Below are 13,474 nucleotides of genomic sequence, written 5' to 3'. Positions count from 1 at the left end.
CTGAAGTTCCATAATTTAGTGTTTTGCTAGGGGCTTGGTTTGGTACTGTCCATCTTTTACAAGGCTGTAGATTAATTTTTTTTGGTGGGGAGGCAGATAAACGCTGTCTTCCACAGATTTGATTGTTTTCATTTCCTCCAAATTCAAATGTGACTTTCATTGCAAAGAAGGCAGTAGATTAAGTTGATTGAGCATCTACCCTTTGCCAGACCCTGTTAAAGTCAAAGACAAATAAGATGTAGGCCCTGCTAGGGATAAAAGACTTTAAGGAAAACAAGATGTAGACCATTTAATATGGGAAGACAAACATTTAAGTGCATATAATACAGTGTGATAAGTACAATAATGGAAACATGTACAAACCACATGGCAAAGTATATGAAATGACTAACCTGATCAAGAAGAGAGGATGTTTATCAAGAATAAATATATACATATACATACTTTTATTTTTTTTTGAGATGGAGTCTTGCTCTGTTGCTCAGGCTGGAGTGCAACGGCACGATCTCAGCCCACTGCAACCTCTGCCTCCGGGGTTCAGGAGATTCTCCTGCCTCAGCCTCCCGAGTAGCTGGGATTACAGGTGCCCACCACCATGCCTGGCTAATTTTTTTTGTATTTTTAGTAGAGACGGAGTTTCACCATGTTGGTCAGTCTGGTCTTGAACTCCTGACCTCAGGTAATCCACCCACCCTGGCCTCCCAAAGTGCTGGGATTACAGGCATGAGTCACTGCGCCTGGCTACATACATTATTATTATTACTACTATTATTATTTTAAATAGCAGTCTTCATGGCAATGAGAGCCTATTTTCTTGTGGCCCAGTGTTTTAAGTGCAAGTGCAACTGCTTGGTAGGAATAGAAAGGGAGAGAATAGGAATGGGTAAACAGTAGATTATTTTGTAGCTAAAAGACACTTTGACTTTTTATCATTGGCAATTTAGTTTCTTATTAAAACACTCTCTAAGGAGAATTGTTCTGTGATTAGTGAAAGTTATAGTGTTTCTTTTATGGCAGAGGTAATTTTCCCAGGACCACAATTCATACATAATGTATCTTTTAAAAGTTACATACAAATATAAGGGAATCTACTCCACACTCTCTGGAAATACTGGGCATTTTGGGTACATTCTCATCTCCTTGAGCCAGGAGTGAATTCCTTTCCAAAGGAGAGCACTATCAGGGTGAGAATCTGCTTCCCTACCCCTCAAAGGGTACTTGCAGAGAGGACAGGATATATGCTGTTCACTATTAACTACCTGCTCCCATTTTCTCGAATCCCAACTTTTCTCTCTAATTCATTCTCAATGTTCCTGCCAGACTTTTAGTTCTAAACATAATTTAGTTACATTATTCTCCCTCACTAAATTCTTTAGTGGCTCTCCATTTGCTCATTCCTTGAAGTCTAAATCTTTTTAAAAATGCCATTTCAGGTGCCGTGTCATCTAATGACAGACTTCTTTTGGTTTTTGAAGACAGAGTCGTGCTCTGTCGCCCAGGCTAGAGTGCAGTGGGGTGATCTGGCTCACTGCAACCACTGCCTCCTGGGTTCAAGCAATTCCCATGCCTCAGCCTCCGGAGTAGCTGGGATTACAGGGGCATGCAATCACATCCGGCTAATTTTTACTTTTTTAGTGGAGATGGGGTTTCACCATGTTGGCCAGGCTGGTCTTGAACTCCTGACCTCGGGTGATCTGCCTGCCTCAGCTCCCAAAGTGCTGGGATTACAGGTGTGAGCCACCAAACCTGGCCTCCAATGACAGACTTCAAACATAATCCCTCACCATGTCTTTCCACCAACTGTATACCCTAGCCATACCAACCACTTATTTTGCCATACAATAAAAATAGACAAGGCCCCTATCACCATTTAACATGCTTTATATTTTGCTTATGATATTTGTTGTCTTCCTTTATTAAAATATAAGCTTTATCATGTAGACAGTGATTTTTTTCTGTTAGGTTGATTACTGTTTCTCTACCACCTTAGAACAGTGCCTTACAGATAGTAGGCACTTGGCAAATTTGCGTGGATGAATGAATTTTTAAAATCTATCTTCACATAAGTACACCAAGATTAATATTTAGTGCTTCTTCCTATGTGCTGGGGGCTATGTTCTGCTACTATTAATGTTTTTAATTAATGGAGAATTCTGTTTCTCACATTTTTTTAAAAAAGATAAAATTTTAGGTTTGTAGTGAGAATACTTTTTTTGTTTTGTTTTTGTTTTTGTTTTTTTGAGATGGGGTCTCAACCCAGGCTGGAGTGCAGTAGTGAGATCTTGGCTCACTGCAACCTCCTCTTCCCAGGCTCAAGCAGTCCTCCCACCTCAGCCTCCCGAGTAGCTGGGACCATAGGTGCGCGCCACCACGCCTAGCCAATTTTTTGTATTTTTGGTAAAGATGGGGTTTTGCCATGTTGCCCAGGCTGGCCTTGAACTCCTGAGTTCAGGCAATCCACTCTCCTTGGCCTCCCAAATTGCTGGGATTACAGGCGTAACCCACCACACTTGGCTGAGTAAGTTGTTATTAATGACTTGCTCTTTCTTTCTGGTAGCCTTCAACAAGAATATGACGTAATACATGTATTGAGAAATTATATTCTAGACAACATTTTTCCTTACGTGAGGAATAAGAAATCCAGTTGTTGCCAGGTGTGGTGGCTCATGCCTATAATCCCAGCACTTTGGGAGGCCGAGGTAGGAGGATCGCTTGAGCCCAGGAGTTTGAGACCAGCCTGGGCAACCTGGCAAGACCCTGTCTCTGCAAAAGAATTTAAACAGTTAGCATGTGGCTCATGCCTATAATCTCAATTACTAAGGGAGCTGAGGCAGGGGGATCCCTTGAGCCCAGGAAGTCAAGGCAACAGTGAGCTATAATTGTGCCACTGCACTCCAGCCTGGCCACAAAGTGAAACCTTGTCTCTAAAAAAAAAATTAGGAAGAAAGAAAGAAAGAAAGGGAGGGAAGGGGAAGGGAGAGTGTAAGGGGGAGGAAGGAAGAAGGAAAATCAGTGTGTTTTCCTTCGATAGCTAGTCTATAAACAGAAATTTCTTTGCAGCTGAATCAATGTTTTCCTTATGTTCTGTGATCATAAATACTGAATTTCCATACATTGCATTTCTATCAGAAAAAAAAACTTGTTTCTTTTTTAAAATTGCTAATTATTTTTTACTATTAAAATTTATTTCAAGTTGCAATTCAGTGCTTGGAGACAGTTTTTAAGATCAGCCCAGAAGATACACACCTAGCAGTTTCACAGCCTTTGACAGAAATGTTTACCAATTCCTTCTGTAAGGTATGTTGTCATTATTTTCTCATTATTAACTGATATAAGTATGACTACAATTTTATGTTAATAGATTGTTAATAGTTGAGGGGCCAGGTATATAAGTAATTAACTTCATCCTGTGTATAAGGTAAATAGCCTGTGTATATGGATATAATTGGGTATCTAAAATATAACTCATTTAATGTACTTTAGCTTTTCATATTGATAACTATTTTCATCTTCTCACCTTTTATATTTAATGATATGTATTAGTCGACTTTTAAGTTCTTTACAGTATCTGAGTATTTTTTTTTTCTTGAATGTCATTTCAATGAATCTGAGTATTTTTTGATTTCCAGCAACTGAATTGATGTTTCCCTAAAGTGTGGAATACAGGTTTAAAAAGTTTTAATGTCTAGGAAGCAGCCATGCAGAAATAGATTCCTCTGGAATTGAATAATCATTTCTGAAGCAGAATTCATCAAATTTGCCCATTGATGGGGCTCTTTAAAACAGGGAAAGGTTAAGGGTCACTGTGCAAAACTAAGACTGAAATCCAAGTTTTCTGATCCCTGCTCCTGGGGACTGTTTATACATGGTCTTGGGTTTCTGGTCTTTTCAGGAAACAGACCATAAGACTGTCTGAAAAATGCTAAGTTTAGTGAGTTTAGGGCTCCCACATGTGGGTGAACTCCCATTTGTTTATTTCTTTTTTCTGAGGCAGGTCTCTCTCTGTCACCCAGCCTGCAGTCTAGTGGTGTGATCATGGCTCATTGCAGCCTCAACCACCTGGGCTCAAGCAGTCCTCAATTCTCCCACCTTAGACTCGCAAGTAGCTAGGACTACAAGCACACACCACTACACCCAGTTAATTTTTGTTTGTTTGTTTGTTTGTTTTTGTTTTTTAGTAGCGACGGGGTCTTTGTTTGTTTTGTTGCCTAGGCTGGTCTTGAACTCCTGGGCTCAAACCATCGTCTTGCCTTGGCCTCCAAAAAGTGCTCGGATTATAGCTGTGAACCACCACACCTGGCCCCACATGTTTCTTTATGACAATGTGGTGCCTCATGGGCACCTTTTGTTTTTCTAACTCAGTACTTGAGCTTTAGTATATAATGAAGAATTCTGGAGTGAAGCTGAAACATATCTTGTACACTTCAGTCTGGAGTGGACATTGCTGACAATACCACACTTGACTGGATCTTCCAGGCTCTGTTTCTAGAACTTCTTGGGAAGAGGTTGTTAGAGTTGCAATGAAGATGGCAACTTGGCAGTAAATCATTCCCTTTTATTACACTTTGGAGAAAAATAATGCAGTTATACATTAATTCATCAAACAGATGAATTCTTATTGTATGACAAGATATAAGGAGACAGTGATGTTTACCTCTGTTCCTCATCAGGGAGCTCCCTTTTTCTTCCCTTTGGTGATGGTGGGCTGTGGTTCTTTCATTGTCTGGGCCTGTGGTCCCCTCAGGGAACCCTGTTTCAGTGGCTAGATATGGTTATGGCTAAAGCAGACCTTCTTTGCTGTCAGGTATGTGAGGCCTGTGCTTGAGACAGTTCTTAGATTTGCTCACTCTTTAGCTACTGTCACCATTGACTTAATACTGAAGATATTAGAACTACTTCTTTTTTTTTTTTTCTTCTCAGGAAGCTCTAATTGACTTTTACCGTCTGTTTGAATAAAGCTTTTTCTTTCTTTTGCTGTATCTCCCTGATTGCATTTAATTATAAGAAATTTGTTGCTCACTATTGTTAAAATACAGTTTATTGAAACTGGCTGCCTAGTATATCTTCAGTTGTGTTATATGTGGTATCATATTTCTTTTTTTTTTTTGAGATGGAGTCTCGCCCTGTCACCCAGGCTGGAATGCAGTGGCGCGATCTCAGCTCACTGCAGCCTCCACCTCCTGGGTTCAAGCGATTCTCCTGCCTCAGTCTCCCGAGTAGCTGGGCCTCCAGGTGCGCGCCACCACACCTGGCTAATTTTTTTTTTTTTTTTTTTTTTTTTTGAGACAGAGTCTTGCCGTGTTGCCCAGGCTAGAATGCAGTGGCACGATCTCAGCTGACTGCAACTTCTGCCTGCTGGGTTCAAGTGATTCTCCTGCCTCAGCCTCCCGAGTAGCTGGGATTACAGGCACCCGCCACCGCACCTGGCCCTGGCTAATTTTTGTATTTTTAGTAGAGATGGGGTTTCCCCATCTTGGCCAGGCTGGTGTTGAACTCCTGACCTCATGATCCGCCTGCCTTGGCCTCCCAAAGTGCTGGGATTACAGGCGTGAGCCACCATGCCTGGTCTCATAATTCTTTTTTTTTTTTTTTTTTTTTTTATACTTTAGGTTTTAGGGTACATGTGCACAATGTGCAGGTTTGTTACATATGTATCCATGTGCCATGTTGATTTCCTGCACCCATTAACTCGTCATTTAGCATTAGGTATATCTCCTAATGCTGTCCCTCCCCCCTCCCCCCACCCCACAACAGTCCCCGGAGTGTGATGTTCCCCTTCCTGTGTCCATGAGTTCTCATTGTTCAATTTCCACCTATGAGTGAGAACATGCAGTGTTTGGTTTTTTGTCCTTGTGATAGTTTACTGAGAATGATGTTTTCCAGTTTCATCCATGTCCCTACAAAGGACACGAACTCATCATTTTTTATGGCTGCATAGTATTCCATGGTGTATATATTTTACAGCTATGGCTTCATTCCATATATGTTTGTTAACAGAATATGGCAGAGAAAGTGTAAATTCACCTGAAATAGCATCAAGATTGTTGTAATTAAAGAAATTATTTGTCTCACCAAGTGTACTTGGTTGTTATATTGGTCATTTTATCTTTAGGATACTGCTTTTCTATTTTTTTCTCCAATTATGTTTATATATCAAGTGGATTCATTCCCTTTATTTAAAATAGGTAGCTCTTGCCCCCACATGGTGAACTGCTCAAATTTATGCAATGAATATGATAATTAGTTTTCAAAGTATAAAACAGTGGCAGTTTTCACAAATAATTCAGAAGGATTGGGAAGACAGAAGAGATTATAATCTATTTTTTAATATGCTATTTTTCTGACCCCCAAATCACTTTTTCCCATGTGTAAAGTGCCTAGGCTTATTGGAAAATTTAAAATACAAGGAACCCTAAAGCCAAGTGCTATAGGACAATAATGTGTCTTTGAATTATATTTAGATCCTGAGTAACTACAGTCAGTTTTAAGTAGTGACCTCTACTTAGGAAGGTTCTCATTTTGTTTCTATACTTTTATTCCAATATTTTATGCTTAGGAAAATTGATTAGTAGATAATGATTTAAAAAAAAAATAAGGACAAGACCCATATACTTTGTCAGTGATTTTTTTTACTTGTGAATCTTTATGTCTAATTTGCAAAATATATTTCTGATGTAGAGCTATCAATTTTGTGGAAACTCTAATCAAGACAAAGGTAATGATGGATATATACTACAGTACATAGGGCTGGGCATGGTGGCTCATGCCTATAATCCCAACACTTTGGGAGGCCAACGTGGGAGGATTGCTTAAGCTAGGAGTTTGAGACCATCCTGAGTAACATAGGGAGACCCTGTCTCTATACAAAATAAAAAAATTACCCAGGTGTGGTGGCTGCTGACGACACCCAGCCCCAACTTTTTTAAAACAATGAACATATATTAATTTTACTAAAAGATAAGAAAACACGGCCGGGCGCGGTGGCTCACGCCTGTAATCCCAGCACTTTGGGAGGCCGAGACGGGTGGATCACAAGGTCAAGAGATCTAGACCATCGTGGCCAACGTGGTGAAACCCCGTCTTTATTAAAAATACAAAAATTAGCTGGGTGTGGTGGCACGCACCTGTAGTCCCAGCTACTCGGGAGGCTGAGGCATGAGAATTTCTTGAACCTGGGAGGCAGAGATTGCAATGAGCCGAGATCATGCCATTGCACTCCAGCCTGGCAAAAGAGCAAGACTCCATCTAAAAAAAAAAAAAAAAATTAGACAATATGGAAAGATACAAGAAATTAAAATTTTACTTCTGATACCTATCTTTCCAGGCTGTGTTTAATGTGTGTGTGAACATATTTATATAATATCATATTAAAAATGATTTTTTGTAGATTGTGATTTTAACTTAGTAGGGTATATCTTAGATAGGATATTAGACATTTTGTTCCAAAATTTTCACTAATATAAACAATCGCTTGATCATATTTCTATTCCTATGCTTTACATACTAATTCCATTTTTTTGTTTATGAGGTAGGATTGCCGGGTATGGGAAATGCACATTTTTTAAAACTTTGATTCACATATTCTTCATATTCTTATTTTTTGAGACAGGGCCTGACTCTGTTGCCCAGCCTGGAGTACAGTGCCTTGATCTCAGCTCACTGCAACCTCTGCCTCCTGGGCTCAAGCCATCCTCCTACCTCAGCCTCCCAAATAGCTGGGACTACAGGCACATGCCACCACACCTTGTTAATTTTTGTGTTTTCTGTAGAGACAGGGTTTCACCATATTGCCCAGGCTGGTCTCGAACTCCTGAGCTCAAGCTGTCCACCCACCTTAACCTCCCAAAGTGCTGGGATTAAGGCATTAGCCACCACACCCACTCACACATATTCATATTTCTAATAAAAAATATATGAGAGGACTTGTCCCCTATTTTTGTTAATACTATTATTTAGGAATTTGATTTCATGATGTGGAGTTACAGATGATTTAAAATGTGGGTAATTTATTATTACTTTATAGTACTCTAGGATGATTCTTTATGCAGCTAAAGGGAAGTGCATTGATTTTTATTTAATTTCAGAATGACGTTCTGCCCCTTTCAAACTCAGTGCCTGAAGATGTGGGAAAAGCTGACCAATTAAAAGATGAAGGTGAATATTTCATACAAAAATGACGTACTTAGTAAAGCTTTCTGAAACTGTGGAGGAAATTACTGTCAATTGATATAGTTCTGATTACACCACCAAGACTAAATTGTCATAAGTGCACATGGCAATTACGAAACAGAAATGAATGTGAGGGGTAAGAAGCCTGGAAGTACAGAATGGCTTGTGGGCAGTACAGTTACGGCTTGCTTTAAGAGAAGCAGATCTATTGTGAGTAAAAGTTGCAGAACACATAACTTAAGGGCAAATTGCTTCTGACTGTTTTTGCTACTTATACTGTAGGATCTCAAATTCTTCTTTAACTTAAAAAGAGGAAAATAGTTTTCAGCATTATTTTAGCTTTCATATGTTTAGTGTTTTTGAGTTCTTTGAAATTTGTTAAGGTAGGCACATGGTACTTGTTTATTAGCTAGCACTTTTGATTACTACATTATTAAATTTTATACTAGTTGGCTATTGAAGCATTCTTGGTTTTAAGAAATAAGTCACTGTTGAGGATTTGTGTTCCATTTTTCCATTATGTCAGCTATGTTAAGCTATAGATGAGAGCCAAGTCAGGCCTGTAAGATTTGTACTACAAAGCTGTAGGGTATAGTCCTTATCTTTAGCAGTGAGTGACAGCCAATAAATCCTCTGTTCTATATATAGACAGAGGGTTACTAGGGAATATGCTATGTTCAGAAACATTTTCTAGCCTTTTCTTTATTTCATACCTTGAAGAAGGCAGTTGAGTTAAAAAATATATATCACGGCCGGGCATGGTGGTCCACACCTGTAATCCCAGCACTTTGGGAGGCTGAGATGGGTGGATCACGAGGTCAGGAGATCAAGACCATCCTGGCCAACATGGTGAAACCCCGTCTCTACTAAAAATACAGAAATTAGCTGGGCATGGTGGTGTGTGCCTGTAATCCCAGCTACTCAGGAGGATGAGGCAGGAGAATTGCTTGAACCCGGCAGGTGGAGGTTGCAGTGAGCCGAGATCACGCCACTGCACTCCAACCTGGCAACAGAGGGAGACTCCATCTCAAAAAAAAATTTGTGTGTGTGTGTGGTGTGTGTGTGTGTGTGTGTGTGTTTGTGTATATATAAAATCACCTGGTATCTAAAAAGATGGATATGAAACAATTATACTGTTTCTATTCCTTGGGCATGGTCATTTCTCTAGGTCTGTAAATATATACCTATATCACTGTGGTTTTTGTTTTTTGTTTTTTTTTTTTGAGACAGAGTCTCTCTCTGCCGCCTAGGCTGGAGTGCAGTGGCAGGATCTCGGCTCACTGCAACCTCTGCTTCCTGGGTTCATGCAGTTCTCCTGCCTCAGCCTCCCGAGTAGCTGGGATTATAGGCGCGTGCCACCACGCCTGGTGATTTTTTTTGTATTTTTAGTAGAGATGGGGTTTCACCACGTTGGCCAGGCTGGTCTTGAGCTACTGACCTCATGTGATCCACCCGCCTCAGCCTCCCAAAGTGCTGAGATTACACGCTTGAGCCACCATGCCTGGCCTAGATCACTGTTTTTAATGGCTGTGTAGTGTTACGTGATACTGTTTGAGCATGTCTTACTTACCTAGACAGATAATTTTGTAATCCTAAATAACATTGTCTTTGATATTTTTGTCAATATTTCTTTTTGCTACTTTGTTTTTGTTTGAGATGGAGTCTGGCTCTGTCGCCCAGGCTGGAGTGCAGTGGTGCAATCTTGGCTCACTGCAACCTCTGCCTCCCAGGTTCAAGTGATTCTCCTGCCTCAGCCTCCCGAGTAGCTGGGACTACAGGCATATGCCACCAAGCCCGGTTAATTTTTGTATTTTTAATAGAGATGGAGTTTCACCATGTTGGCCAGGCTGGTTTCGAACTCATGACCTCAGGTGATCCACCCACCTCGGCCTCCCAAAGTGCCAGGATTACAGATGTGCGCCACTGCACCCAATCCTGAATTTTTATATGTTAAGTATTTTATATGTTAAATATTTTATATGTTAAATATGTTAAGACTTTTATCATTAACTTATAGTATACATGTGTATAATATTTGTGGTATGTATATATACATTATGATATCTACACCTTTGAGGTGACACAGGAAAAGACATACAATACAGTTTTATAATGTAATCATAAAATGCCATCAAGACAAAGAGCCCAATAGCAACATCAAAGTCTCAATAACCTAGAAAATTAAAATGTTTGACATGGAAATCAAACTATCTTTGCTAATATAAACTTTTTGTTTCTTCATAAAAAACAATGTTATCCTCTCAGTTTCCTTAGAGGCTTTCTATTGATTTCTTTTTTGGGGAAGATCCAAATTAATTTTTTTAACTAGAAAAGATATTTGTTGCGATATAATTCATATATCATACAATTTACTTCTTTAAAGGGTACAATGCATTAGTTTCTCGTATATTCACAGAGTTGTGCAGCCATTACCATAATCAATTATAGAAATTTTTTTTTTTCTTGAGATAGGGTCTCACTCTTTCGATCAGGGTGGAGTGCAGTGGCAATAGTATAGATCACTGCAGCCTCAACCTCCTGGGCTCAAGCAATCCTCCCACTTCAGCCTCCTGAGTAGCTGGGACTACAGGCACATGCCACCACCCCGGCTAATTTTTTTTTTTGTAGATATAGGGTTTCACCATGTTGCCCAGGCTGGTTTCTAATTCCTGGGCTCAAGCCATAGTCCTGCCTTGCCCTCCCAAAGTGCTGGGATTACAAGGATGAGCCATCATACCCAGCCTACAGAACATTTTTATAACCCCCCAAACAAAAACCGTGTGCTTATTAGCAGTCACCCTTTATATTCATTTTTGATTCCTAATTTACAGTAATTTGAATATTCTGTTTTTGTTCCTTGGAAATTTATGCCCCACTCTTCCTGTTAAGCAGCTAATGATCTATTAAGAACAAGGCTAATGTGAGAGTTTCTGGTTTAAGAAAACTGGAAAGAATCACAGATACCTTTGAGATGTAAATCATTCCTCCTAATCTCCATTGTTTCTAATATTTTCTTTTTTTTTCTTTTTTTTTTTTAAAGACAGGGTTTCACTCTGTCACCCATGCTGGAATGCAGTGGCACAATCACGGCTCACTGCAGCTTCAACCTCCTGAGTTTATGTGATATTCCTGCCTCAGCCTCCAAGTAGCTGGGACTACAAGCGTGCACCACTGCGCCTGGCTAATTTTTTTAATTATTCTTTTTGTTGAGATGGGGGTCCCACTATATTGTCCAGGCTGGTCTCGAACTCCTGGCCTCAAGTGATCCTCCCACCTTCACTTCCCAAAGTGTTGGGATTACAGGCATGAGCCACCACGCCCAGACATGTTTTGAACATTGGTTCTTACAAGTGCAGAGGACACTACTTTTTCATTTAATTGTATACAAAAAATACCCATAGGAAATCTCTTATTTTGCTGACATTTTATTAACTTAGCTAAATTACTGCCAGATGTATCTGCAGATGCCCTTCCTGAAAATCAGTACTTTGCAGGCTAGCCATGGTATCTGAAATTCTCTTTCTAGAAATTAATCTCTTCAAATCCCCTTTTAAAAAGAATCTAACTCTGGAAGGGACAGCACATAAAAATATTATCTGCCACTATCATGATAGCATGATTAGTTTTATCAGCTTATCCTCAGCAGTGTTCTGAGAACTTGATTATCAGCAGATGTGTGTTTTAACAGGGAAAGAGTGGAAGACCAGGTCCAGATTGAGATGGTGATTAGGGAGGGTGTTGCATCTGGAACGGGCTGGGGCAGCTGTAAAAGGGAGGAGAGAGATGAAGATAAGGAAGGTGAGAAGAGATTCACTTTTGCCATGAGATAGTCATAATTGTTGCATTTACTCTTTTAAGTCTGGATTTTATAAGGCATATAAACATTAATTTTTTAAAAGACTTCGCATTGTTAAAATGATTCACACACACTGAAAGCTAAATAATATCAACTCTATAGTACAACGTAAAACTTTTTCCAGTGTGACTGAAAAATCATGAGGCCAACTTTCATATAATTATAGTTTCCACGATTAAAATGTGTCTATCAGAGTGTATGCTTTTAATGTATATTATACTTACTGTACATACTGGTTACTTTATTTTAGGCAATAACCACATGAAAGAAGAAAATTATGCTGCTGCAGTGGATTGTTACACACAGGCAATAGAATTGGATCCCAATAATGCAGTTTACTATTGCAACAGGTAAACTAGCACTATTGTGGCAGGTTTACAATTCTTAAACATTTAGATTAATAGCTCTGAAGGAAAATGCAAATCTTAATTATTTAGAAAATTTTGAAAGTTCAGAAAAATATAAAGAAGGAAGAAAAACTTACAAACTCACCACTCAGAGGCAACCAGTTATTAATCTGTTAGCATATTTTGTCTTACATAAATTTATTTATTTATTTATTTATTTATTTTGAGACAGAGTCTTGCTGTGTCACCCAGGCTGGAGTGCAGTGGCATGATCTCGGCTCACTGCAAGCTCCGCCTCCCGGGTTCACTCCATTCTCCTGCCTCAGCCTCCCAAGTAGCTGGGACTACAGGCGCCTGTCACCACGCCTGGCTAATTTTTTTGTATTTTTAGTAGAGACGGGGTTTCACCATGTTAGCCAGGATGGTCTCAATCCCCTGACCTCGTGATCTGCCCGCCTCAGCCTCCCAAAGTGCTGGGATTACAGGTGTGAGCCACCGCGCCCGGCCTAAATTTATTCATTTTTATTTTCATTTTTATTGAGACGTGGTCTCATTCTGTCACCCAGGCTGGAGTGCAGTGGCATGATCTCAGCTCACTGCAACCTCTGCCTCCTGAGTTCAAGTGATTCTCCCAACTCAGCCTCTGCTAGGACACCAGGTGGACTACAGGTGCACACCACCATGCCTGGCTATTTTTTGTATTTTTTTTTTGGTGGAGATGGGGTTTCACTGTTCCTGTTGGCCAGGCTGGTCCTGAACTCCTGACTTCAAGTGATCCACCTGCCTTGGCCTCCCAAAGTGCTGGAATTACAAGCATGAGCCACCACACTCGGCCAGTTTATTCATTTTTAGATTCACCTTTGTTCACTGGTCTTATCAAAAATATGTCCTTATTTTATTGCAATCTTTCATAAGCATTATTTAAATGGTTACAAATTAGTCTCTATACTACTGCTTATTCTTTTTTATATTTCCAGCACCTATCATTGTGGCTAGCAAAGAAGTACTCAGCAAGGGTTATTTTTGAATAAGGAGATAAACATACCTTAGTTTACTTACCTATTGACCTACTGGTGGACATTGAGGTTGCTTCCATTTTTTT

The 13,474-nt window shown here is 39.8% G+C and overlaps 1 protein-coding gene across 1 annotated transcript in view; it reads left to right on the top strand.

The window, feature by feature from the left end:
- Positions 1-13,474, top strand: part of SGTB (small glutamine rich tetratricopeptide repeat containing beta) — a 58,581-nt gene that overhangs the window by 7,400 nt on the left and 37,707 nt on the right. Inside the window, exons 3-5 of the mRNA XM_003265996.4 lie at positions 3,194-3,297; positions 8,085-8,154; positions 12,276-12,375. Coding sequence (XP_003266044.1) covers positions 3,194-3,297; positions 8,085-8,154; positions 12,276-12,375 — 274 coding nt within the window. The remainder of the gene's footprint in view (positions 1-3,193; positions 3,298-8,084; positions 8,155-12,275; positions 12,376-13,474) is intronic.

This window comes from Nomascus leucogenys, chromosome 18 (assembly GCF_006542625.1).
Source record: "Nomascus leucogenys isolate Asia chromosome 18, Asia_NLE_v1, whole genome shotgun sequence".
Taxonomy (NCBI): Eukaryota; Metazoa; Chordata; class Mammalia; order Primates; family Hylobatidae; genus Nomascus; species Nomascus leucogenys.
Note: the sequence above shows the minus strand (reverse complement) of the source record. Positions and strands in the feature narration are given on the sequence as shown.